The sequence below is a fragment of the Fukomys damarensis genome, unplaced genomic scaffold (assembly GCF_012274545.1).
Source record: "Fukomys damarensis isolate Sample0158 unplaced genomic scaffold, DMR_v1.0_HiC HiC_scaffold_33, whole genome shotgun sequence".
Taxonomy (NCBI): domain Eukaryota; kingdom Metazoa; phylum Chordata; class Mammalia; order Rodentia; family Bathyergidae; genus Fukomys; species Fukomys damarensis.
The window spans coordinates 27,351,401-27,376,776 of record NW_022900945.1 but is presented as its reverse complement, the minus strand read 5'-3'; the positions used below and the strand labels follow the sequence as shown (position 1 = coordinate 27,376,776).

Sequence of the window (25,376 nt, the reverse complement as noted above, 5' to 3'; positions counted from 1 at the left end):
ATTTGGCAGTAATTATAAACAGAACTACAGTAATATTTATTTGCACATTTTTGTTGAACTTAAAGTTTTCATGTTTTAGAATAAATACTCCCAAGTGCAATTACTGGTTGGTATCCTAAAAGCATATCTAACTTAAGAAAATGCTAAATGTTTCCACTGTGGCTGTAATCAGTAGTGTATGAGAATTCCAATTGTTCTCTGTCCATGACTTTTGTCACTTGTTGTCTTTAAATTTCAGGTGTGGTTTAGTTGTTGTTTTATTTTGTATTTCGAGAATGACGAATGATAATTGATAATCTTTTTAGGGGTTAATTGATAATCTGTATTTTAATATTTTTAACTGTCAGGAAGCAGATGGTTTTATTTTTTATGAACTCTAGCTTATTGGTCTCTTCTTTTATGGGTTCCACTTTTGATGTTACATCTAAGGTCACAAAGTTTACCTAATCCAAGGTCACAAAGTTTTCTAAAAATTTTGCACTTTCACATTTAGATATATGATTCATTTTGGGTTAATTTTAATGTGAGTCATATTGGGGCTCACTTTTAGCTGTTATGTTAAAATTATCCCCAGTACCAAAAAACTATACTTGTAAGATTTTAATTAATGACTGAGCACCAAAACAGAGAAGTCAGTGCCATTGAGAGAAATTATTTGCTTACATTTCCTGAGAGAAGGGGAAGTCTCATATAGCACAACGCCTTAAAGGAAAATAACCAGATTTAACCACAGAAAGAGTGAGAGTCAGAGAGTTCATTGAGATTTTCCAAGGAAGGCAAAGTAGGTGAGGTAATGGTTTAAGATCTGCTAGTTTGAATAATTCTGATGGACTTTGGGACATAGGGATGGTTTCTAGCTGTTTGGTGCCCACTCCTGGGATAATATAGGGTAGTAGAAATAGTTGGCTTGGTACAAGTTAGCTATGGAATTGGCTTGGACTATAGGCTTGCACTAGTTGATTGCATATGAAAGATACCCTTGGGTATCTAAAAATTGGCTGCCCCAGAAATGGGCAGTCTCGCTAGCTAGGATTCTTTTTAAGATGTCAAAATATCGTAAACCAAAAAAAAATGGTTTTTAATATAGATGACCACTTGTTCCCATTCTATTAGTTGAAAATTCTATGCCATTTCCATTAAATTGACTTTGCATTTTTTCAAAACTCTGTTGACCATATTTGTGTTGTATCTTTCTGGATTCTCTGTTGTGTTTTATTAATATATTTATCTTTTTGCCTAAGTATCACTGTCTTAATTCTGTTGCTTTATGCCAAGCCATAAAAATCAGGTAGATCTTCCAACTTTATTCTTTTTCAGAATTGTGTTTAAAATCCTTCAACTTTCAAAAAAAGAATTAGCTTGTCTATATTTAGGGGAAAAAAATCTTGCTAACACTTTAACTGGAACTGCATTAAAGCTTAGATTACATTGTGCAGAACTGATTCGTATATGTAGCATTTTAACTGTTTAGATGTTTGATTTTTTTTTAAATCAGCATTTTTTAGTTCTTAACAGAAATCTTTAAAAAATTTTGTTAAATTTAAATCTGTATGTTTATCTTGAAGGCTATCATGAGTGCTCTCTCTATATATGTGTGTGTATATATATATATATATATATATATACACACACACACACACACACACACACAAATTGTATATGCATAAGTACATTTAATTTCATACAGTTTAGTTCTATAATATTTAAAAACAATTTTTATATCTGGTTTTGTATCTTACAGCCTTACTAAACTCATTAACTTGTTTTGGGGTTTTTGTAGATTCCTTAGAGCTTTCTACATAGAAAATCATGTTATCCCTAAATAGTGACAGTTTTATATCTTCCTTTTCAATCTGTATTCCCTCCTTCCCTTTCTCCTTTGCTTTGCTCTGCTGGCCCCCTCCTTCTTCGTTGCTCCCCTCCCCTTTCCCCTTCCCATCCTCTTCCTTCCCCTCTCCTGCACAACACAGAATAGGAATGGTGAGAAAAAACATCCTTGCCTTTTCTCCCTCTTAGGGAGAAAGAATTCAGTCTTTCATCATTAAATATGATAGCTGTATCTTTGAAGATTCCTTTTATCTGGTTAAGGAATTTCATTTTTTCCTAGTTTGCTGTGACTTTTATCTTGAATAACTTGGATTTTATCAAATGGTTTTTTACATCATTTGATGTGATAATGTAGTTTATCTTCTTTGCCCTGTTAATATAGTGAATTATATTGATATCTGAGTGGTGATCTAGTCCTACATTCCTAGGATAAGCCCCTCTCCATTGTGATGCATTGTCCCTTTTATATATTGCTAGGTTCATTTTGCTAGTGTTATTTCTGATGCTGATAATTTGTTTACACTCCCTTTCCTCTCTTCCTCTCATTAATCTGGTGAGAAGTTTATAAATTTTACTGATCTCAATTTTTCTTCTTTTAATTTCATTGATTTCTGCTTTTTATTTCTGCTTGTTTGGGGTTTACTTTATCATTTTTTAATTTTTTTTAAAGGCAGAGCTTTTATTATTTATTGAGGCTTTCTTGCTTTTCTCATACAAATTGTTGATGCTTTTATTGCTAACCTATATCCCATAAATTTTGAATTGTATTTTCATCTTGTTTAATTCAAAATATTTTCCCTTGAAATTTCATCTTTGACTTGTGGATAATGTAGAAGTTTAATTTTCCAAGTATTTGAGAATTTTCTATATATTTTCCTGATGCTGATTTCTTATTTAACTCTATTATGGGAGTACTTTATATGATTTCAGTTCTCCTAAATTTGTCGTGGTTTGTTTTACAACCAGGATTGAATCAAAAACACAGAATAAAACGTAGAAATCAATAAAAGTGACAAAATAAAAAGAAAGATCAGTGAAACTAAAAACTGTTTCTTTGAAATGAATGATTATAATTGTTACATGTATACCCTTGAATGTGTGTTCTGTTGTTCACTAGATTGCTGTGTAAATGTTGGGTTATGGTATAATTTATTTCATGTATATTCTTGACTACTTACTTTTAACTATGTCTGTCAGTTATTTTTGAATTCTGTTGTTAGTTGCTTCCAAATTAACAGATTATTATATGATCTTGGTCAGTTGATCCTTTATCCTTATGTCTCTTTCTGTGCAAATAAATGTCCTCCTTTTAGTTTATTTATCAATATGGTTGTTTCAGTTTTCTTTTAATTGTTTTGAGAATGGTGTTTCTTTTTCCATTCTTTATTTTTAACTATAATTAGGGGAGTTTTCTTATATAGCTTATAAATAGCATATACTCAAGTTTTGACCTTTTTTATTTGAGACAGGGTCTCAACAATGTAATTCAGGCTGGCCTTGATCTCACTATGCCCAGGCTGGCCTCAAACTTGGGGTTATCTTTCTGCCTCAGCCTCTTAAATGCTATAATCACAGGTGTGTGTCATCACACCAAACTTAATTTTGACTTTAAAATTTTTATTTTGACAATCTATCTTTTAAGTGAAGTGTTTAGACCATTTATATTTAATATTATTGTTCAACCAGATAGAGCTGTCCTATTTCTTTCCTGCTTATAACTTAGATTTTTCTTTCATCTATTTCTCTTTATTGCCTTATTTGGTTGACAATATTCTAGAATTAGATTTTATCTATCTGTTACTTGATTGAATGTAATCTGTATGTATGAGAATTGTATTTTTTCTAAAATGCCTATCTGCATTTTAGTTTCTTTATTTTATATACTGAGTTTTTAATTCTCTCTGTATATGTATATTTTTAGATATACTAAGAATTGCCATACACATAATAGTTGACTCCTTATACAGATGAATTCCACATCCATGGGTTCAGGCAACAGCATATTGAAAAGACTGCATCTATCAAACATGTAGTCTTTTTTTCTGTCATTATTTCCTAGACAATATAGTATAATAATTGTGTAATATTTGCATTGTATTAGATATTATAGCTCTAGAGATTACTCAAGTATATAGGAGTATATGTATAGGTTATATGCAACTTCTGTGCCATTTTATATAAGGAGCTTGAATATCAGCAGTTTGAGAATCTGAGCTATGTCCTTGAACTTATCCTAACCTGATTCCAAGGGATACTTACTGTACTTGATATTTCGTAGTCCACTGAGAACTAGTATCTCACAACTTGAAGTGGAATGTAAAACAACCATTTAAGTCTCTTTACCTGCTATGGGTTGTGATCGATACAAGCTTATTATATACTGAAAACTACTAGACCATCTTACAATTTTTGCTTTTAAAGTTATACATATTATGAAGATAAGAGGAGAAAAAGTAGTCTGTTATATTCACCCACATATCCATTTCTGTTCATTTTCCTTTCATTCCTGAAGTTGGTAACATTTTCATTTTGTAAATAGAACTTCCTTTACCATTTATTTTATAGCTGGGTTCCTGGAAACAAACTCTCTTCATTGTCCTGCATTTGAGAGTGTTATTTTCTACTCAATCCTGAAGGACATTTTCACTACATATAGAATTCGAAATACAGAATTTAATTTTGTTCTTGTTTTCTTACTGCTTGAACAATACTGTTCCAGTGTCTTCTGGCCTTCATAGTTTATTGTGAAAAATCCATAGTCATTTGAATCATTGTCTCTCTTATGTGGTATTTATTGCCTTTTTTTTTTTTTTTTTTTTTTTTTTTTTTTTTTTTTTTTTTTTTTTTTTTTTTTTTTTTTTTTTTTGCTGCTGCTGCTGTCAAGATTCCCTTTTTTTTTTCCTTTGTGTTTCGTTTAAATTCTGCAAAATTTGAGTTTTCAGCTATTTGAGTTTTAGTTTTTTGTAGCATTTTCTTTCCCATCTGCCTCTAATACTCAGTGACTCAAATGTTAGGCTTTGTTTTATTCTCTGAAGACATAGATGATCCTTTTTCTCTTTCCAGTCTTCTCTTGATTGTTTATGCAAATGTCCCCAATTTAGAATGGTTCAACTTAAGATTTTTTTACTTTGCAGTGGGTTTATTAGGATATTAAATACATTTTTGACGTAGAATGGTTTTGTTGAGATCTGACCCCATGATAAGTTGAGAAATATGTATATTGTCCTATTTGTCTTCAAGTCATGGGTTGTTCTACTCCTTTGAGTTTTGTATACAGTCCTTCAGTATATTTATTTTTCTATAATAAAATTTCCTCTTTTTTTTTAATGTCTTATATTGCTATGCTGAGATCTCTGTCTTGCTATGTTTCAAGATTGTATGCTTTTATTCTTTGACATTGTTGTCATAGCTGTTTTAGGATCGTCATCTGATAACCCTGGTATCTTAAGTCATCTAAGTTTTGGTGGCTGTTTATTGTCCTTTCTCTTGTAGAGATTTTTATGGTTCTTTGTATGGCAAGTAATTTTGGATGATACCCTAGGTTTTAATACTTTATGTGACTAGTTCCTGTTTATATCGAATGTTTATTCTTTTAAAAATGTTTTAGCAGTATTTGATTCAGTTAGGTTCACTGCCCACCTCCTGTGTGCCTTCTTTTCTGTGCATTGGCTGGGAAGCTGAAGTGTAGCTGGCTTCTCTGTTGCTCTTTAAGAAGCCAGGGGCATCAATTCTTAGTCATTAAGTGAAGGGAAGATTTTTTAAAAAGTAAGAATTTCAAACCTCTTATTCTTTGGAACACAATTCTCCTGGTCTTAAAGGAGGATTCCCTTCAGAGCTTTATATACCTGTTCAGCTGCCATCACAGTAATTTTCAGTGGCAGAAAGTAACTTATTTATATGATTTGTTACCACTTCCTCTGACATCACCCTCAGGAAACTATAAAAGTGGATAAGCACCAAAAACTCATCTGGTTACTGTAACATAATGAAACCTAGGTTTTCATGAATGTCATATTAATTAATGTAAAGCTCTGAGAATGGGTCTGGCATATTACATGAACTTTTAAGCTGTTGTTATAGCAATGAAAGTATTTTTAGGCATTTGTAGAAATTTGTAGGAATAATGTATTGAATGTATTTAAAATACTTAATTATAAAAGCTGAGTACTGTAGGATATATTATATTTGTAGGAATAATGTATTGAATGTATTTAAAATACTTAATTATAAAAGCTGAGTACTGCAGGATATATTATAAATAGTAAAGGATTTTTATTTTTATAGAATTGATAAAATGAAAACAGTGCTATCATTGGTATTTTTACTCCATGTTTTTCACTTAAGAGTTTAGGCAGTTATATTCAGGTCATCATTGAGTACAAGCAGGGGATCCTTAAAAATATATCTATCTCCTAAAATTGTAAACCAGTAAGGATATGGGATGTATTTTTTAATTATACAATTTAAAACTAGTTTTTCTGGAAATGATTACTCCTGCATATTAGATTAAAATTACTTTTGGGTCTTCGAGGTAGCTCAGTGATAGAGTCCTTGCCCAGCACATACAAGGTCGTGGGTTCAGTCCCTAGTGCCAATACATACATACATACATACTTTTTATTTCCAATCTAGCTGATTCATAAATAATATTAGGTAACATAGCATGCCAACAGTGGTATTCAGTGTTATATGATTCTCTTGTGTGACCTGTTTTATTGGTGAGATCATTGATATAAACATATGCATGTTCATAGCATTTTGTATATTCTGAATTGTTTCTGCTTTTTATCTCTAACTGTGACCATAGGTAACAGTTAACCTCTTCCAGATGCAGCATGTGCAGGTTGCCTCCCTTGCAAACAGTTTACAGTCTCTATACGATATTGCCAAACTCTATGATCCAGGACAGGGATACAATGAATTTGTCAAAGCTACAAATTCAGCTGAAGAAGAAAAAGTTGATGGGTAAGAACTACTATATGAATTAAGTTATTTGAAAAGATAAAAACATTTGCTAAGTTTCTGTCTGATATAAGGTGGTACCTTTTCTAATATTGGCAGAATTAACATTAGTATTTTCTGAATTTTTTAAATATTATTTTGTATTTTCTTAGTACATTTAAGGAATAAATGTAATTCCCTTGAGAGGAAAGCTTTCCATTTGACACTGATCTCAGTTTTAACCAGGTCATCAATTACAGACTGTACTATTGCTACTTCTTTCCATGTTTCATCTGTAATAAGTACAAATAATTAAAAAATTTTAGTCACATCTAAAAGAAGCTAATGTTTAAATTATTGTAAATTCATTTAATAAATTTTTCTAAGTTTGGAGTAGACTGAATATTAGTGATGACCTTTGTTTTTTCTTAGGAATGTAAATAAACAATTAACATCTGCATACAGACCTGCTGACTCTTTGGAAGATGCTGTACGCCTTTCTGATAGTTGCGGTAAAATTGAAGAGGACATATGCTCTAACAGTGCAGACACACCAGGTAGTTTTCACATGAAAGGAAACACTTGGCTATGAAAGCATTTTGTTCATGTGTGCTTACTAAATAAACTAGAGCTTTGGAGTTAGAAAGTTAGGCCTTGTGGATTGTAATGGTAAGAGGTTTATTCATAGCTTTAACCACTGTGCCTGATTAACTCCATAACTGGTCTTTGTTAAAGGAATTGTCTCATTTTATTAATGTCAGTATTTTACTTTATGAAACCCACCTGCACCCAAGATTTTACTTTAAATATTTTTTCTTGAAGGTCCTTCTTTCGTAAGATCATGGACATTTGGGATGTTCAGTGATTCTGAGAGTACTGGAGGAAGCAGCGAATCTAGATCTCTGGATTCAGAATCTATAAGTCCAGGTACATAAATATTTAAGTCTATAATAAAAATTCAATGAAAGACTAAAATAATCCTTTTAGGGGATGTTTTTTAGCCACCTAGAATATATCTATATATGTACAGTCTAAAGAAATGAAATAAATCTTCAAATAGTCACCACCTAGCATAAGAAGTAGAATATTTATTAGTCCATTAGAAGCCCCTTATATATATCTTCCTGATAAAATTTTCCTGAATTTTTGTCATTCATAGATATCTTAAATGTTTTAATACCTGTAGCTAACAGAGTTTTACCCATTTCTGGAGCTTATATAAATAGAAGCAGACTTTTCTTTTTATTATTTCATTTGTGTATGATTTATTTTTCATTCATGTATGCATCCCATCAATTTGAGATTCATGTTGATAAAAATAACTGCCTTATTTTCACTACTGTTTTATTCTATGAAGCAAAATAGCATTGTCACATTTTTGGTTGTTTTGTGATTAATTACTATAATGAAAATATTGCATTATGCCATTCATTGCTTGTGCTTATTACTTATTATTAAATTTTATAAATATATTTCAAGATATTTGATATAAATTGTCTCAAAATCCTCAGAGGCAGAGGGTTTTAAAATCACCCCTGGTAGGTTTAAAGAGGTTAACTGGTAACTTGCTATTGGTTATACAGTTAGCAGAAGGTAAGATTTAAACCCATATGATTCTCATTTCCACATTCTTTCTTCATTCCTTTACCAAATGCTGCTCCATTCCTGTTCTAACTGGCTATGATCCCTCATCCTAGGATCTTGCAAGATATGTCATAGAATTGTAACCTGTCAAATTCCAAGGCACTGTATAAAGGAAGAAATTTGTTCCATGCAGCACTGGGATTTGTAGACTGATATAATGTGCTACTTTGCTGTTTCCTTTAACATTATATGAGCCTAAATTTTAGCTCAATATTTGTAGTTAGGGCCGGGGAGGAGATTTAGCTGCCTTGCGAGCACAAGGACCTGAACAAAATAGTTCTCGCTAGCACCAAAAATTAAGACACAGTCTAAAATAGGCCCTAAATTATTTGGGATCCTGTAGGTATCATGTGATGAAGATAGAAATTTCGGATCCTGATCACGTGATAAGTGGGTGAGACTTGGGGAGTGTTTCTCCTGGCAAAGAGGAAACTTGAGCCCATGACAGCCTTCCTCAAATACTGGAAGTGAAAAGGGATGAGTTAGAGTGCTTATTGGCTTCTTTGAGAAAAATGTGACCAAAGGCTGGGATTCGTATGGAGGCAGATATCTGTTAAGCAATAAAAGGTAGCTGGTTTAGAATAGTTTTAAAATGGAACATGTAACCTTGTGATTTCTCAGTTACTGGGAGCAAATGTAAAGCAAAAACTGGGCAACCACCTTTAGGTACATTATAAAGAAAAATACTTTTGGGGAGACTATTTAAAATTATTTGTATGGGCCAGGGATTTAGCTTAGTGGTTCGGTCGCCTGTCTTGCAAGCGCAAGGACCCGAGTTTGATTCCTGGTACAAAAAAAATTAAAATTATTTGTAAAAAGTATTACTAACTCTGAAGTTGAAACTGTTAAGGTCTCGAATTAAAGTGAATCCTTACTTAGATATAATAATTTCAGCAGGGTAAATAAACCTCACTTCTAGTTGGGCTGTTTCCAAACACTTTGATATATGCATCAGTGCCCTTTGCTGACATAGGTTGTATTCTATAGTTTTTGCTCCCAGCTGGGAATCACTGTGCTACTGTTCTTGGCTCTTGTCTTCTGTCTTCGTAGTCCATCAGTTGATGTAGGAGTCAATGATTTTTGTGTATTTTAAAAGGTTTTAGATTGTATTGTATACATTTATTAATAATAATTCAACATTTATTGCCAGTTTTACCATTGCACTAACCACTTTGTCAGATATTAGATATCTGTCATGAATAAATGATACTATGTGTCTTTGTACAGATTACAATTTCTAATACTGTCAGAAATTTGCAGTAAGTTCTCATTAGAAATATGACCCCAAGTTTTAATTTATTTGGAAAGGTCAAATGTGATTAAATTCCTTTCGTGCCTAGGGATGAATATCAGAATTCCTTGTTTATCTTAAGTATGAGAATGGGAATAAATGTTTACATCAAAGTTAATGAAATAAAAAATGACTTGTATAATTCCAAAAATCTTGTCTTTACCTGTTTTTAATATTCTGCAAAGAATAGTTAGGTAATGGAATCACAATTTTCTTTTAGGAGACTTTCATCGAAAACTTCCACGAACTCCATCCAGTGGAACCATGTCTTCTGCGGATGATCTAGATGAAAGAGAGCCACCTTCCCCTTCAGAAGCTGGTATAGTATTTCTTTGAATTATACCCATTAGACCAGCTAGCTGAAGGAGTAGCACTGCATGATATTGGAAAAACCCACTGTTTTGTTGTATATAAATAAAAGTTATCAAAATAACTTAAACATATCCCTATAATTATGTTCAAATGAGTTGATAATGTATTAATCGGGTTTAAATACAAATGTAAGAATAACCAATAGAATTATTAGATCTAAAATATATTGATATGGTGTTAAAATAGTAGACAGATACTCTTTCCTAAATCCAGTAGCAGTTATTTGCTGTTAAAAGGGTAGCAGTGCATCAGAAATTCTGAAAAAGCTCCTTTTTCTTTCTAAAGAAACAAAAGTGAGCCAAGCAGGAAAAGCAGACAAGCATACTTCTCAAACACAAGGAAAGTTGTGAATATTGAAAAATGTAAAAGTGAAGTCATTTACCTTAATGACTTGAATTAGAATCAGATAAACTAATTTTGTACATTTGCTACCTCCAGATACCTGATTTACCACAATTTATTAAATTAATGGAATATCTGACCTCCAATATGATATTGAATTATAACCCACAAGTATTATTTATAATTTTAAAATGAATTAAGAATTTCTTAATTAATTTATAGTTAATTAAGAATAGCCAGGGATTTAGCTCAGTGATGCTGCAGCCTGCCTCGCAAGAGCAAGGTCCTCAGTTCTGTCCCTAGTACCAAAAAAAAAAAAAAAAAAAAGATTGTTCTTAATGCAAATAATGGTTACACATTGGCCTCATATCATGAATTTTCTTCAAAGAATTTAAAAGATCTTATTCCTAAAACTCTAATGCTACCTATGAACAACTTCTTAACTCTATACTACAGGGCATCTTAATAAGAGTGTAAGTTTGCTGTTTCTACAAACATGCTGTGATATCTTAGAATTATCTTACTGTTTTGGTGGTCACTTTTACTCATGGCTAAAATGTCTGTTAAAAGTGTATGCTTTATAAGATATCTATAAATTAGATGTTTATTTTGATGTTAGAAATTTAGAACAGCTTTTTATTTATATGTGGATGATTGCAAAGTCTAAAGATTAATCAAAATACAATATGAAAATACAATATGTCATCTTACCATTCTTACATACCTACATTTCTGTTATAAGGACCTAATTCTCTTGGAATGTTTAAGAAAACATTGATGTCAAAGGCAGCTGTTACTCACAAGTTTCGCAAATTAAGATCCCCCACAAAATGCAGGGATTGTGAAGGCATTGTAGTATTCCAAGGTGTTGAATGTGAAGAGGTAAGATCTTTTGCAATTGCCTCGGCCCCCTTCCTTTTGTTACTATATTTTTTGTTATGGTTTTACTTATTAGAATCTATTAAAAAATATATTTTTAAGAAATTATACTAGCAGTATATCCACTATAAAGTTTGTACTTTTTTGTTTTTAAATATGTCAGATACTGCTAGCAGTACTTCTTACATTGATTTTTGCTATCACTGGTCTACCTATATTTTGCCAAGTTGTGAATAGTTCCAGGGTGAACTAACTAGTTTTAAACTATCATTCTCTTGTAGTGCTTCCTTGTTTGTCATAGAAAGTGTTTGGAAAATTTAATGATCATTTGTGGTCATCAGAAACTTCCAGGGAAAATGCACATATTTGGAGCAGAATTCATACAAGTTGCAAGAAAGGAAACAGATGGCATTCCTTTTATACTCAAAATGTGTGTCTCAGAGGTTGAAAATAAAGCCTTATCTTTACAGGTACAGTGTAACTCTTAAAATTTTAAAAATATGAATGTCTGAGTGATACTGTTTCTAATGAAGAGGAAACTTTAAAAGAAAATAATTTGTAATAACTAAGTTTTTTCAAATTTACTTGGAAAACGTTAATTCATTTGGCCCTGACTAGTTTTTTTCTAATACCAATGAAAAATTTTGAAAAAGACACATCATATATGTTTAGATAACTGCCTTTAACCATTGTACTAAAGCAGAATTTTTTCCTTTTTATTCAAGGGAATTTATCGTGTTTGTGGAAGCAAATTAAAAATTGAAAAACTGTGTCAAGCTTTGGAAAATGGAATGCACTTGGTAGACATGTCAGAATTTAGTACACATGACATCTGTGACGTCTTAAAGCTATACCTTCGACAGGTAAGGGTTTTATTCTACAAACCTGTTAAAAAGTAAAAATATAATTTGGATTTTGCTGATAATATTTGCTATACATATATTTTCATTGGCATAGATGATATTGATGTCTTTCTAATTATTAATATAAAGATCAAAGTGTTATAAACTATATGTACAATTTAAAGAACAGTAATAATAAAACTCACATTCCATCTCCTAGCTGAGAAAATTCCAATACATTATGCAAGATCTCCATATAGCTTTGCCTTCACTGGTACTTTAAAGTAGTTATTTTGGGAAATGAGTGGTAAAGGCCATGAAGATTAATCATATTTAGAACATCAGGCAAAACTACTAGCTATGTACCAGAAGTCTAGCAAAAATATGCTCAGGGAATAAGCTGTCCTTTTTTCTTTTCTCAGTATTATACCTGCGGTTTGCAAGAGTAGGTTCAAAGGAAACATACTGATGGGGTGAAATAAGTGACAGAGTGGTTATAGGAACGTCGGCTTATCATGAGCCAAGTATAAAAAAGATTTGGGCCAAACCCAGCTGGTATTCGGTCCTTGGGGAGAAATGAACATATAATAGCAGACAATGGCGCTAATACTTCTCAACATATTAATCTCTAGAGTGTAGATCCTTTCTAATATTGTGAGTAGCTGTCATACTAAGGTCTCTCTTTTGTTCTCCCTCCCTACCTCCCTGTCCCTCTCTCTCTCTCTGTGTCTCTCTTTCTCTCTGCAGAGGGGGGCAGTAAGGGGTTATTATCAAGGTTAAACCCAGAGCCTCACACTGAACTTTTTATTTATTGAGAAAGGCCTCAAATTGGCCCAGGCTGGCCTCAAACCTGTTATGTTGTTGCCTTGGCCATCTGAGTAGCTGGGGCTACAGATGTGTGCCTCCACACCTAAGCCTTCCTCTCTTGTGAAGGAACACCTCTCATACATTCTCCTGTTTTGGCTGTGTCCATCCTAGGGCAAAGTGGAATAGGAGTAAATAATCGAAAGCGTATTCATCTATAAATATCTTTATTCTGCTCTCTTGATAGAAATGGAATAGTGTGGAAGGTTATAGTATTCTAGGCTGGAAATTTTCTTTTGAATTTTGAAGGCAATTTGTTGTTTTTGTTTTTTTCTCTTTGAAGCCTAGAATACTTCTCATTTCATTCTTAACTCTTAATTGCTAAAAACTCTAGTTTTCTATCTCTTCACAGCAGTGTTTTTTTTCTGTGAGTGCAAACTCCTGTGTACCTAGGGATACTTGGGGGTTTTTTCTCTGCTTGTCCAGTAAAAATATAATGTGATTCTTACATATTATGTTAAATTTTCTAGTAGCCATATAAATTAAAATAAAGAGTTCATTTTTGTATTTTACTTGATATTGAAAATACTTCAACATCAATATTTTAAAAATTATTAGTGAAGTATTATCTTTCAGTTTTTAAAAATAGTGCTTAGTGTTTGAATCTGATACATGTTTTTCATTTAGAGCACATCTCAATTTGAATGAGCTGAGTTTCTAGTAGTCAGTGGCTACCATAACAACAGACTAGTTTTTAGACACATCAAAATTGTTTTTTCTATCCATTTTTATTTTTGTCCTTTGTGGTTGTTCTGTCTGTTCAATGTGAGAGTTGAGGATTTCTTTAGAAACTTTTGAATACATGAAAGCTTTGGAAACTCGGAGTTTTACGATAGGGTGCTCTAGGTAGACTGGGAAACACCTGATGTGTATGTGTAGATCCCTACTCTTGAACTGGTCTGATCCCCCTTCCCTCCCAGGATCTTTCCTTGCATACAGCCAACAAATCACCATTTTCAGACACTCTGGTATTGCCCACCCAGAGATCCTTTGTTTTACACTGCCCAGAGAAGAAATATCCACATTTCTGGGGAAGACATAGCTGCTCTGCAGTGTAGAATAGACACAGGAGTCTAGAGGTCTAAACTTTCTCAGATAATCATCCACCTCCCACTTCCTAAGATCAGAGGCTTCAGTGCTGATGATTTGTTTCCTTAGGATTCTGTAAATCATGATGATTTCACAGGTGTTCGGCTTCCTTATAACTGCTGCATCAGCACTTGTCTCCTCTTCCACATGATGCTGCTTTTGTGCAGTCTTATTTTTCCAGTCCCTGTACACCTATTGTATTTTAGTTGGGTTGCAGTGGGAAAAAAATTAAGGATAATTGTTGAATCTATGTTAGGCCAGGAATGTATTCACCTCTCTTTAATCACATTTTACAAAAAACCCTCAGGTAAGAAATGGAGGTTGAATACCTTTGAATGACCATATAAATTTCATCATGTGTGATCCTTTATCTCTTTTAGCCAGTTGAGGAGAAGAGATGAATAGGGTACAATACTGTGAACTCTCATTCTGTCTCAAAATATTATATGACTAAGACTTTCATATAGGAAGCCATGTTCATTTCTTACAGTGGTATCAGGGAGTAGCTTTCATTTTACTATGTGGAAACCTAACACTCCAAAAGATTAAGCCATCCTTCAGATCTTAAGAGTGGTGGAGGTGTAGGAATTGATCTCACAGTGGTACTTTTGTTTCCGCAGATAATATAAAACATCAGGTAGCCAAAGGTATAGTGTATTTTCTATTGCAGAGCTGGGGAAATATTGAAATTCATTATGGCAATGGGCATTTATTATTTTAAGAAAGGTGTTTTTTTCTTTTAACCTACTCATGCCTTGTCAGACTGTATTTAAAAATTACATAAATGTTGAAAATGTCTGTTTTGTAGGTCTTATTATTTGTGCTAATCTTTTAATCTGCCCCAACTAAAACACAGAGGTCCTATAACTTTTTGTGTTTTTTTTCTGTCACCCTCATCCCAACAAATTCCATATTCTCAACTTTTTTCTTATTCATTTGACTTTTGATCATTGTCCTATGTTTATTTTAATAAAACAATGGAAGATCATACTGACTTTGGACAATCATGAATATAATAGGTATCTATCTCAGGTTTGTTTGTTTGTTTTGGTACCAGTGATCAAACTTGGGACCTTGCGCTTGCAAGACAGGTGACAGCACCACTGAGCTAAATCCCCCACCCTATCTCAGGTCTTTTGAAAATCCCATCATGCAACTTTAGATTGAAGAGTTTTACTGATTATCTATTAACTTGTTTTCAATATAAATATAATTTATGGCAATAATTTCAGATTAACTTTATAGGTCCCAACTGTAGCAAACATGTACACGAAAAGATTAAATTTTAAATCTTGTTCATCTAAAGGGTTCATTGAGTAGCTGTTAGCAATAGTTGACTGTTAAGAGAAAAGTAGACAAAATAATATTTCTAATGTGATTTTATTTCCTTAGCTCCCAGAACCATTTATTTTATTCCGATTGTATAAGGAATTTATAGACCTTACAAAAGAGATACAACATGTAAATGAAGAACAAGAGATAAAAAAAGACAGTACTGAGGACAAAAAATATCCAAATATGTGTATAGAAATAAACCGAATTCTTCTAAAAAGCAAGGACCTCCTAAGACAATTGCCAGCATCAAATTTTAACAGTCTTCAATACCTCATAGTACACCTTAAACGGTAAGAATTTTATATAAGTAGAGCTAGTGGGTAAATAGTTTTTCTGTTAAATAAAATTTACTGTCCTAACCACTTTTAAATGTACAGTAGTTCAGGAGTGTTAAATACATTCACATGTTGAGGTATTTTTTAAATGGTTCATTGTTGTTATATAGTAGGGTAAGAGTGACATCTAATATGTACTGATGCAGTTAACATTGTTCCCTCAGATACCTCCTTTTGCTTCTGGCTAGGTTTCTGCCATCTGTGGGCTTAACATCTTGGGGGACAGCCTGCATACAAGCACAGTACCACCTCATTCTTGTTCCAATGGCTCTACACAGCATGCGGGGGGGGGGTTGGGGTGGGAGTAGATCAAAGAAGAAAGCTCTTGAATCAGATTTAAAAACTGAGTACTGATTTGGTTGGTAACATGTGGAAGAACGTTATAGGTAGAAGGTAACAGACGGAGTCAGGACATCATTTTGCATCTGAGAAATACAGTTAACTTGGTTAGGCTACAAAATAGCAAGCAGTAATAGGAACTGAGCTACCTAGAGGACTAACAATAAAATTTTACATACCCAGCAGATGAGTTTGATCATCTTGTTTCTGTACCCACTAAATTATTTGAGCCAGGAATTTAACGTGCTCAGATTTGCCTGTTAAATCTTCGTGGCAAAAGTATGGAAAATGGGTTTGAATGGAGACCTTTGCTGCAGTTCAGCTCTTGACTAGTCATCCCCCAAAAAAAGGCTGTCAGAGCTTAAAGTAAATGAGAGTAGAAGTGGTGATTGAACAAAGAGATCTTTAGAAGAATAAACTTGGCTGGAAAACTAGTTATGATCATTGAGAGAAATTTACAGTGATATTTCAGTTTCCAGTATAAAGAGTTGAGAGGATATATCATGTACTCAGATGGGAGCAATTTTTAGGAGTTGTTTTTTGTTTGTTTTGTTTTTCTCCTTCTAATAAAACATTAGTAGTTCTTTTATTACTTGAGTTTTATCCTAGTAACAAAGCTATAAAACCCAGTTTGGTGTGGTAAATATTTTATTCAAATAATTGTAACCCTTGGCCCTTCACAAACTTTTCCTAGTGTTTTGCGCTCATTTTTCTTCCACATTCCCAACCCCCACAGTAAACCAACATTAAAGAGCTCTAACAGACAAATCTCATACAGTTATATTTTCTGCTTTGCAGGGTAGTAGATCATGCAGAAGAAAACAAGATGAATGCCAAAAACTTGGGAGTGATATTTGGACCAAATCTAATTAGACCAAGGTCCACAACTGCTCCTGTAACTATCTCCTCCCTTGCTGAATATTCAAATCAGGCGCACTTGGTAGAGTTCTTAATTACTTACTCACAGAAGATTTTTGATGGCTCTCTGCAGCCACAAGATGTTACATGCAGTACAGGTGGTGGTGCACCTCTGGTTGATCAAGGCTCTCTTCTGAAACCTCTGTTAGCACCAGAAGAAAAAGATTCAGAACATTGCATGAAGTCACTATTTTTTTCTTCAAAGGAAGTGAGTTTTGACCTTTTATAGACTTACATTAGAACATTGTAATGCTTAGATTATTAAGTTAACAATCTTGGAGCTATTTATTTTGAGGTGTTGTGCTTTTTCAAGTTTACAAATTCTCTTCCATCATCAACAGGATATCCATAATGAAAGCAACATTTTGCAACCAACTCGATCATCTGAAGAATCAGAACACAAGCAAAATGCATTGGGAAAATGTGATGCATGTCTCCTTGGTGAGTAGCCATGTAAAAAATCTGTTTGCTGACATAAAACTTAGCAAGTAAGCCATGATTAAAAGAGAAGATAAGTGGAGTTGAGGGAAATCCAAACTTTAGAGCTATGTTAGTTGATGAATCTTTGCTAGCCACTGAGAAATTGGCCTTTTAGTGTATTTTGCAGTTAAATGAACATCATTCATCCTAGTATCTTTTTATAAAAAGACATCTTGGAATTCATAGGTGCTTTTTGTGCTCCTGAAAGTTTTTTCTTTATTGATTCTTGTCAATAAAGTCAAGGCCGAAATATGTTGAACAGTGTGCTAATTCATAGCATCTTCTATATTATAGTTCAGGGTATTGCTCTAACTGCTCATAAGGAGTCAAACCAAACTAAAATTTGACTTTAAAATTGTTTTTCACAAACTCTTAGCCTTCCTTTCACATATTAAACACATATGTCTTGCATTTCTGACTGTGGTCATTTTATTGTTTTTTTCTTCTGATAATTTTATTGTTATAAGTGCTAAGCTGGTGGAAAAATACTAAATTGTGATTTTTACAATATAGTTCTGGATGTTAAATTGGGTATAATATCAATATCAATATCAGGAATTGAACCTAGTCCTGTATGATTCCTAAACTTAACCTTTTTTTTCACTATTTCACAGATTGGAATCCTAATTAGGAATAGGACTGAAAGTAATTGAAGACCTTAGTTTTCCACTGTCATTGTACACCAGACAGCTCTAAGCACTGTTCTTGTTAGATACTTACACCACAGGACAATACAGATGCACACAGGAGCACTTCTTGACAGATGAAGGCACAAGTAGAGCAGGAGCTGAGCCAAGACCCGGGCAGGTGGCTGCAGAGCCTGTGCTCTTCTCCACTGTGCTAGAAATTCATCCTTTACTAGGGCAAGGATGTGCTTTGGTGCTTACAGGCCAAGTGCAGTGGGTCACATCCATTAGGGTGTTCTGTAATTGTGGGGAAGGGCCTGGGACAGCAAATCACAGAGCGTTGCCTTGGGACCCAGGGAAGAGGGGCCAGCAGCCCCTGGTGAGGAAGGAGGTGAGATGAGACAAAGACTGACCAGTGATGCTGCCGGGCACCTCTCTGCACGCCCCTGCCCAAGGGTGTAGGAGAAGGACCGGGTGACAGGGAAGAGGCCTGTGGGCTGTGCGCAGGGCCAGCTGCACTGCAAAGTCAGAGTGGTGTCAAGGTGCTGAGTCACTTGATATCTCTCAGCACCAAGGAAGAGTGTGAGCAGAGGCCTGGACCTTTCCAGAAATTGGGGTTTTTAGGGGAGGGGGGTGCACAGTGGGACAGGGTATGAGGAGTGACGGGCCCTGCAGGAGAAAGCATGGACGAGGGGACAGACTAGAGAAAAAGGAGAAGGTAAATCTGGGAGCAACTTGTGTACATGGAGAGAATGGCATTTTTTTTTCACTTAAAATACAACTTTTTGACCTTAATTTGACCTAATGGGTGTTCCAGTTGATTAGTTGATCAGCTGTGGAGAATATCCAAAGCCTCTAACAAGCTGTACTTAACTCTCACTGTGGACTGAATGTAACTGAAAAGCAGTTTCAGTGTTGACAAAATCCGTGGGGTTCAGGGGATGCCTACATTTGGTTGACCTGCAGAGTGGTTTAAGTTTTCTGCAGCTAGTTTACTGGTTTCTGCCCGTTGAAATCATGACAGTTTTCGACCCAGAAAATTACACATTCCTGGGCATTATATTAAAATAAGTTATTTTAGAAATTATTTTGTTTTGTTTTTCTCCTAGCCTATAATGTGCTTTGTGGCTATTTATTATATTGATTTAGATAATTCAGAATAACAATTCAGAATACATCTTTAATACTGTTTGAATGTTGAACTCCATTGCTTATCCAATTGAAATTATCAAGTTAGGAAAAATATGTAACAAAGCTGTTGTTTTGCATGCCTGTCTGTAATTTTCCTGTTAAACATAAACCACAAAGTAAAATACATCTTTCTTTTTCAGACAACAAAGTACGTTTGCTTCTAGACCCAGAGCTTGAATCAGCATCCCAAAAGATAGAGGATGTTTGTAAAACTTCTAAACCACTTACTGTGAAATCTGATAGGGTAACGAACAATATGTGGAGGTATATTCCAAGGACCAAGGCAAGACCTGTAAGTTTGCCTCTAGATAGACTACTTGCAAGCCCTCCTAGTGAGAGAAATGGCAAAAATATGGGAAATGTAAATTCAGACCAATTTTGCAAGACTCCTACCTTTGAAGAACTTAACAGAAGAGATATTTCCCCTACTGTTTGTTCCAAATTTAATGGCGTTGACCAGCAAACTCTACAAAAAACTTGGGCCAAACAATGTGAACAAAACTTAACTGCCAAGACAACAGTAATAATGCCCAATACTCTCCAGGAAAAAGGAGTGCCAGGCAGGATCAGTGGGGACGATTCTAGTAATGCTGCCCAGCTCAGTAAGCCTTATACAGAGCCACTCAGATCAGCAAGAGAAACATCAGAGAGACGGTCCTCAGATTCCTACGCTCTTGCTGCTGTCAGAGGACCCAGAACACTGCAGCCCCAGCACTGGACGACGTTTTACAAGCCACACACTCCCATCAGCAGTGTGAAAGGGAGTGAAGAGAAACTGGTTTATTCCACAGCAGCAGTACCTCCTAGCTCAGCTCGTACTGCCCAGGGGCAGCTGACAAAATCACTTCCAGACTCATATGACATATCAGCTTGTCCTGCACAGCTGAGTAGTCAGCCTAAAGAAAACTCCGAGGAACATGACTTCCCTGATGTGACTCCAATGTGCCAGAGACCAAAGCTAAAACGAATGCAACAATTTGAAGACCTTGAAGACGAAATCCCACAGTTTGTGTAGAGTTATCAAAATTCGGGGTTTCTTTTTTTCTTTTATATTGTTTTTCTAGTGTTACTTTTCTCTTGTTCCTAAAATAAAATACCAGACACCAAAAGTTGGAAGAGACAGGGAGGGAGCAGAAACAACATGGCACACACAAGCAAGGATAACAAGAGAGTTAGCAGCATCTCCCTGTCCATTTGTATTATTCAGAAGACTCAGAGCGGGTAGCTCACAACTAATAGATGTAGTTTGGGAAAAATCTTTTTTTTTAATAAGACTTCATCCTTATTTATAAAATATTTCTTAATGCAAATGCCTGAAAGATCTTTATTTGATACGAATTTTTTCCACATTATTTTATAGTGCATCTTTGACCATTTAGGCTTTTTTAGTATGTATGTAAGCTTTTATTTTTCAATTGGCAATTCATAAAATATTTCTTAATGCAAATGCCTGAAAGATCTTTATTTGATACGAATTTTTTTCCACATAATTTTATAGTGCATCTTTGACCATTTATGGTTTTTTAGTATGTATGTAAGCTTTTATTTTTCAATTGGCAATTCACTTAACATTTATTTACATAATGGCCAAAAAGTTTGCAAATCTATATTTAATTACATTTTAATTAATTTCCAGTTTTTATATGTAGTAGTCAAATTATACAAAGAAAATGCACTTAAACCTTTATTTCTAAATTATATAGTTCAGTTATATCTTATTTGGCTTTAGATGATTTTAATACATTTGATAGTTACCCTTTAGCTTTGTCTGCATAAACTTGTTTTTCAACATTTTGAACTCTTTAGTATTTTATATAATGGTCCCAAAAATGTGTTTCATAAGTTTTTAAATTAAAAAGAAAAGTTTTTAAATTCAACGTATTTCCTTTTGATATTGTCTAGGTTTTGTTAAAACAGTTTATTTTGTATGAAATGTTTTGACTTAAAGTCATTTTGTACTTTTTTTACCTAGACTATCAACCATTGAAAATGTACATTTCATCCAAATTGAGCAAAGATTTATTTGATTCTAAGAATACAGTTTAATAAGCTTCATTATTTGGAATTTGAGAGAAGGTATAGATGACTGGATCTATTTCATTTATAAAATAACTAGTTTTTAGAACTATAATACATCCATATTTTCTGAGTTCCATCGTATTTGTCAAAGATGGGATATAAAAGGGACAAAAAGTAAAATGTTTGCATGTGTGAATTATATTTCTAGTGAATGCTTTGTATGGCTATGTTATAAATGATAAAAAATATATGTATGTATATATTAACTTGTTAAATTATTTCAAGTTCTTGTGGCTTCTGAAATTGTTACCTCTTAAAATGTGATACTTTAAGGTTATTAACCATTAATTTACTGGTCAACGCCTGGGTTTATACCTCATTTGACTAAAACGTGTAAAGTTTTTTATAGCAAGTTGCTTTATAGTTAGTTCTCTGTGATGGTAAGGCCTGAAGAGAAATAGACTTTTTTTTTGCCAAAGCCTTGTTTTTAGTCCTGTTGTACAAAATATAAAAGAGTCATATTGCTGTGAAAACAGAAAGTCAGAGCCGACATTTACTGATCCTCTTTTATGTACTAGAACTCTGCCGAGTTCTTACATTTCACAGCAACCTATGAGTTGAGATGAAGACACTTTGATCTTAAGCAAATCTAAGTGTATCTCATTTCTTAATTCAATTTAAAGATGTCTTATGTCTACACTATTTCCAGATAACATTGTGTATTTATATAACCACAAACATCTCTAAAATGACAACTATTGTGTATTTTTAAATAAGTTATGGGCAGTGTAATTTTCTGGATTTTTTTCTTTCTTGGAGGCAGGAAATTATCTTCATGTGTTGATACAGTTATATATATAGACAATTCAGTTAATATCTGTAGTTTAGCATGGACTCACAATTGGTGTACAAAAGTCAGTTGTATTCTTGTAAATGAAAGCTTTTCAACAGTAGAATAAAAACGTTGGCATACCTAAAAATAAGTCTTAATAAAAAAGTGTTCAAGACGTTCCTTTACTCTTCATTTACTTATACAGTCAATATAATTTCAACCAAAATATTTGGAACTGTTTGAAAGTTGTAGGCACGATGCTTCATTACCTCTACCTACTGGCGTGTATATTTAAAACACTGGCACTCTTGATTAACTGTAGTGTGCCCATCAAACTTAAATCATAAGGGCATGTAATCCACAGACTGAATTTACGTCTTCCCAATTGCCCCAGTAGTGCCCATTTCTGTGTCAGTATCCCACCAAGATCACATGTTGTATTTAGTTGCCTTATCTTTTGGCTACCCTTTAATCTAGAACAAAATTCATAATATTTTAAAATGAGCAATTATTGAATATTGAGCTTACTAGGGAAAGTACACAACTTTATATATATTTACTAAAAATGTTTAAAAAGACAAATTTATAGAAAGTTTATAATTTTTCAATCCCCGGTACAAAAAAAATAAATAATTTTGGCTTCAGCTGTAATTCAAATAGTGTTTAATACTTCGATAACCACATCGTGTACTGTTTTTAGATGTCTCAATCAGCCAATCATTCATATAAAATTAACATAAATTTTAGAAAATAAGGTTAAAGACTAATTGGTCATGCTTTTGAAATACAGTGAGTTCATCTTCGGCTTCTTACAAAAATAAGAAATAATAGTTACCACATGAAAACCTGTTTCTGGATATGGTCCTGCCCACTTGTTACAAGGCATGGCCTTCTTAAGAGATGAAGTAACACTGAATAGCGCACTTTTCACTGTCTAGGCAGTCGCAATTGATAGGTAAATGTAACTGAAATATAAAAAGACATCAATTGTTAATTATGGGTAAGATCTTATTTACAGCTTTAGGCCTAGTACCTGTTAGGATTAGTTGCTGTCTAAGTTAACTCTGTCTCATTATATTTATTAAAATTTTTTTGGTATCGGGGATTGAAATCAGCACCTTGCGCTTGTGAGGCAGGCATGGTGTCACGCGCTAAATCCCTACGCTGTGTCTCATTTTGTATCAGAATTTTTTCCTATGTCTTCTGGCAGAATCAAAACTTTTCTGTAAGTGACTGTTTTTCTCAAGGTTGTTAGAATTCATCTAGTCATTTGCCAAACAAATGATTCAACATAGGAGACAAGGACAGTGAATCAGAGTCTACAGATTCCCCACATAAAAGAGCAAATACATAAATAATTGAATAATTTGGATTACTGAGAGTTTTGGATGAGCTTTTAAAAACTGAATCGTAAGGCAGAAGTATGTAAATATATGCATATTATTAAAAGAGTAGTTGTAAAATGAACTCCCATATGCACCCAGCACCCTTAACAATGTTAGGGAACCACTAGAACATCCCTTCCTGATCACATGGGTAAACACTATCTTGAATTTTGTTACTCCCTAGCTTTTAAAAAAATCTGTTTTCTCTATACTGCTTAAATTTGCCAAATTTTTGGACCCTTTGTGAGTAGATTTTTTATTCTTTTGTAACTTGCTTCTTAAATTCAGCATGTTGTTGAGATTAATCCATGTAGATTTTTGTAACTATAGTTTTTCCCTCTTTAAAAATGACTAAATTTTCCATTGGATGAGTACACTACAATTTATCATTCATCCTAGTGTGGGTAGACATTTAGTTTACTTTCACTTGCTTTTCCCACTAAACAATACTTCACCAGAAACTATCTTTAATTTTTATTTTCTTTTTTAATAGATCTGCTTTGTGGTCATCTCATTTAATTTTTTTTTTTTTTTTTTTTTGGTACCGGGGATTGAACTTAGGACCTTGTCCTTGTGAGGCAGGAGGCAGAACCACTGAGCTAAATCCTGGCCCCCATCTCATTTAATTTTTATCATAGCAGGTAATGTTAATTGCTTTTTATGGAAAAGCAAAGTTACGTAGCTTACTATAGGTTACATAATGACTAAAAGGTGATAGGACTTGTCTTTATTATAAATTCTGTCTCATTTCTAAATTCGTTCATCAAGCCAGAACCTACCACAAATATTTTTAGACTTTTTCTTTCTAGTTGGTAGGATGCGGAAGTTCAGGGTTATACCCTTCACAACTGCAAGATTGCCTTCAGTGTGTGTATATAAAAGTTTACTCATTTAGTTAAATTTTGCATCTAAAATTCCTGAGTTTTTCTGGTTACAGTGAGTTTGTGTAGGTTACACTGTGTTAATGAATGAGTACAGCAGATACCAATTGTCAAGTTGACCCCTCCACCCACTTTCTCAGAAGAGCAGAAAACTATGCTGTAGTAGAGAGCTGTGAAGATTAAACACAGAAAAGACAGGAATTGAAAGAGATGTCTAGCATCTGCTCAGAAACAGTCCACAGCCCAGGTGAGAAAAAGTTCCTAAATTAAGTCACCATCTATGAGGATGATGACCTAAATTCCAGTTTATTTTTAAGAACATAATTGACAGGGATTAGTGACCCATTGTGAATGTGGAGTTGGGCAGGGTAGAGAAAGCCTGTAAGCCTATGGACAAAATAACTCTTGAAATATAAATGTTGCACACCACCTGTAAATCTCAGCTTCTTGGGAGACTTGGAGGAATCTGAGAGACCATGTCTACAAAAATAAATGAAGGAAAGGGAAAATACAACTGAAAACAAAGGATGTCTTGCTTTCTCCTTTTGGTAAATGAAGTATGGCGATTAGAAATTAAAGGGTGGCAGATTTCATGTTAGTACTCTGTAAGGAAGTCATTTATGATTAGAACTGATTTAAAATGCAGTATCTTGTGATTTGGTGAATTCTCAAAAACTTAGTGTCCAAGACAAAAACTAAATCACTACTAGGATTTATTATTATTGAGATAATTGAGTTTAGATGATACATATAGAACTTTCAAATTCTGATCCTAAAATTCTATGACTTTGAATTAAAGTACTATAGGAGATATTTTTAGTCACCAGAAATTCTGGTGCATTTAATAATTGCTGTATTAGGTAGTTTTGGCATTTTCATTATGCTGCTGCTATTAATGTCAGCAAGGAAGCATTTAAACTTTTTTTTTTTTTTTTTTTTTTTTT

At 33.7% G+C, this 25,376-nt stretch overlaps 1 protein-coding gene across 4 annotated transcripts in view; it reads left to right on the top strand.

Annotated features, from left to right (window-relative positions):
- The window catches only part of Arhgap29 (Rho GTPase activating protein 29), a 69,011-nt gene extending 47,900 nt beyond the window's left edge, over positions 1-21,111 (top strand). For all 4 annotated transcript variants that reach the window (XM_010608039.3, XM_010608037.3, XM_010608038.3 and 1 more), the window contains exons 13-23: positions 6,635-6,792; positions 7,201-7,325; positions 7,591-7,695; positions 9,924-10,022; positions 11,160-11,299; positions 11,578-11,766; positions 12,022-12,159; positions 15,484-15,716; positions 16,899-17,226; positions 17,360-17,459; positions 19,456-21,111. In XM_010608039.3, coding sequence (XP_010606341.1) covers positions 6,635-6,792; positions 7,201-7,325; positions 7,591-7,695; positions 9,924-10,022; positions 11,160-11,299; positions 11,578-11,766; positions 12,022-12,159; positions 15,484-15,716; positions 16,899-17,226; positions 17,360-17,459; positions 19,456-20,330 — 2,490 coding nt within the window. In that variant the 3' untranslated portion in view covers positions 20,331-21,111. The remainder of the gene's footprint in view (positions 1-6,634; positions 6,793-7,200; positions 7,326-7,590; positions 7,696-9,923; positions 10,023-11,159; positions 11,300-11,577; positions 11,767-12,021; positions 12,160-15,483; positions 15,717-16,898; positions 17,227-17,359; positions 17,460-19,455) is intronic.
- The last annotated feature ends 4,265 nt before the right edge of the window (positions 21,112-25,376 follow it).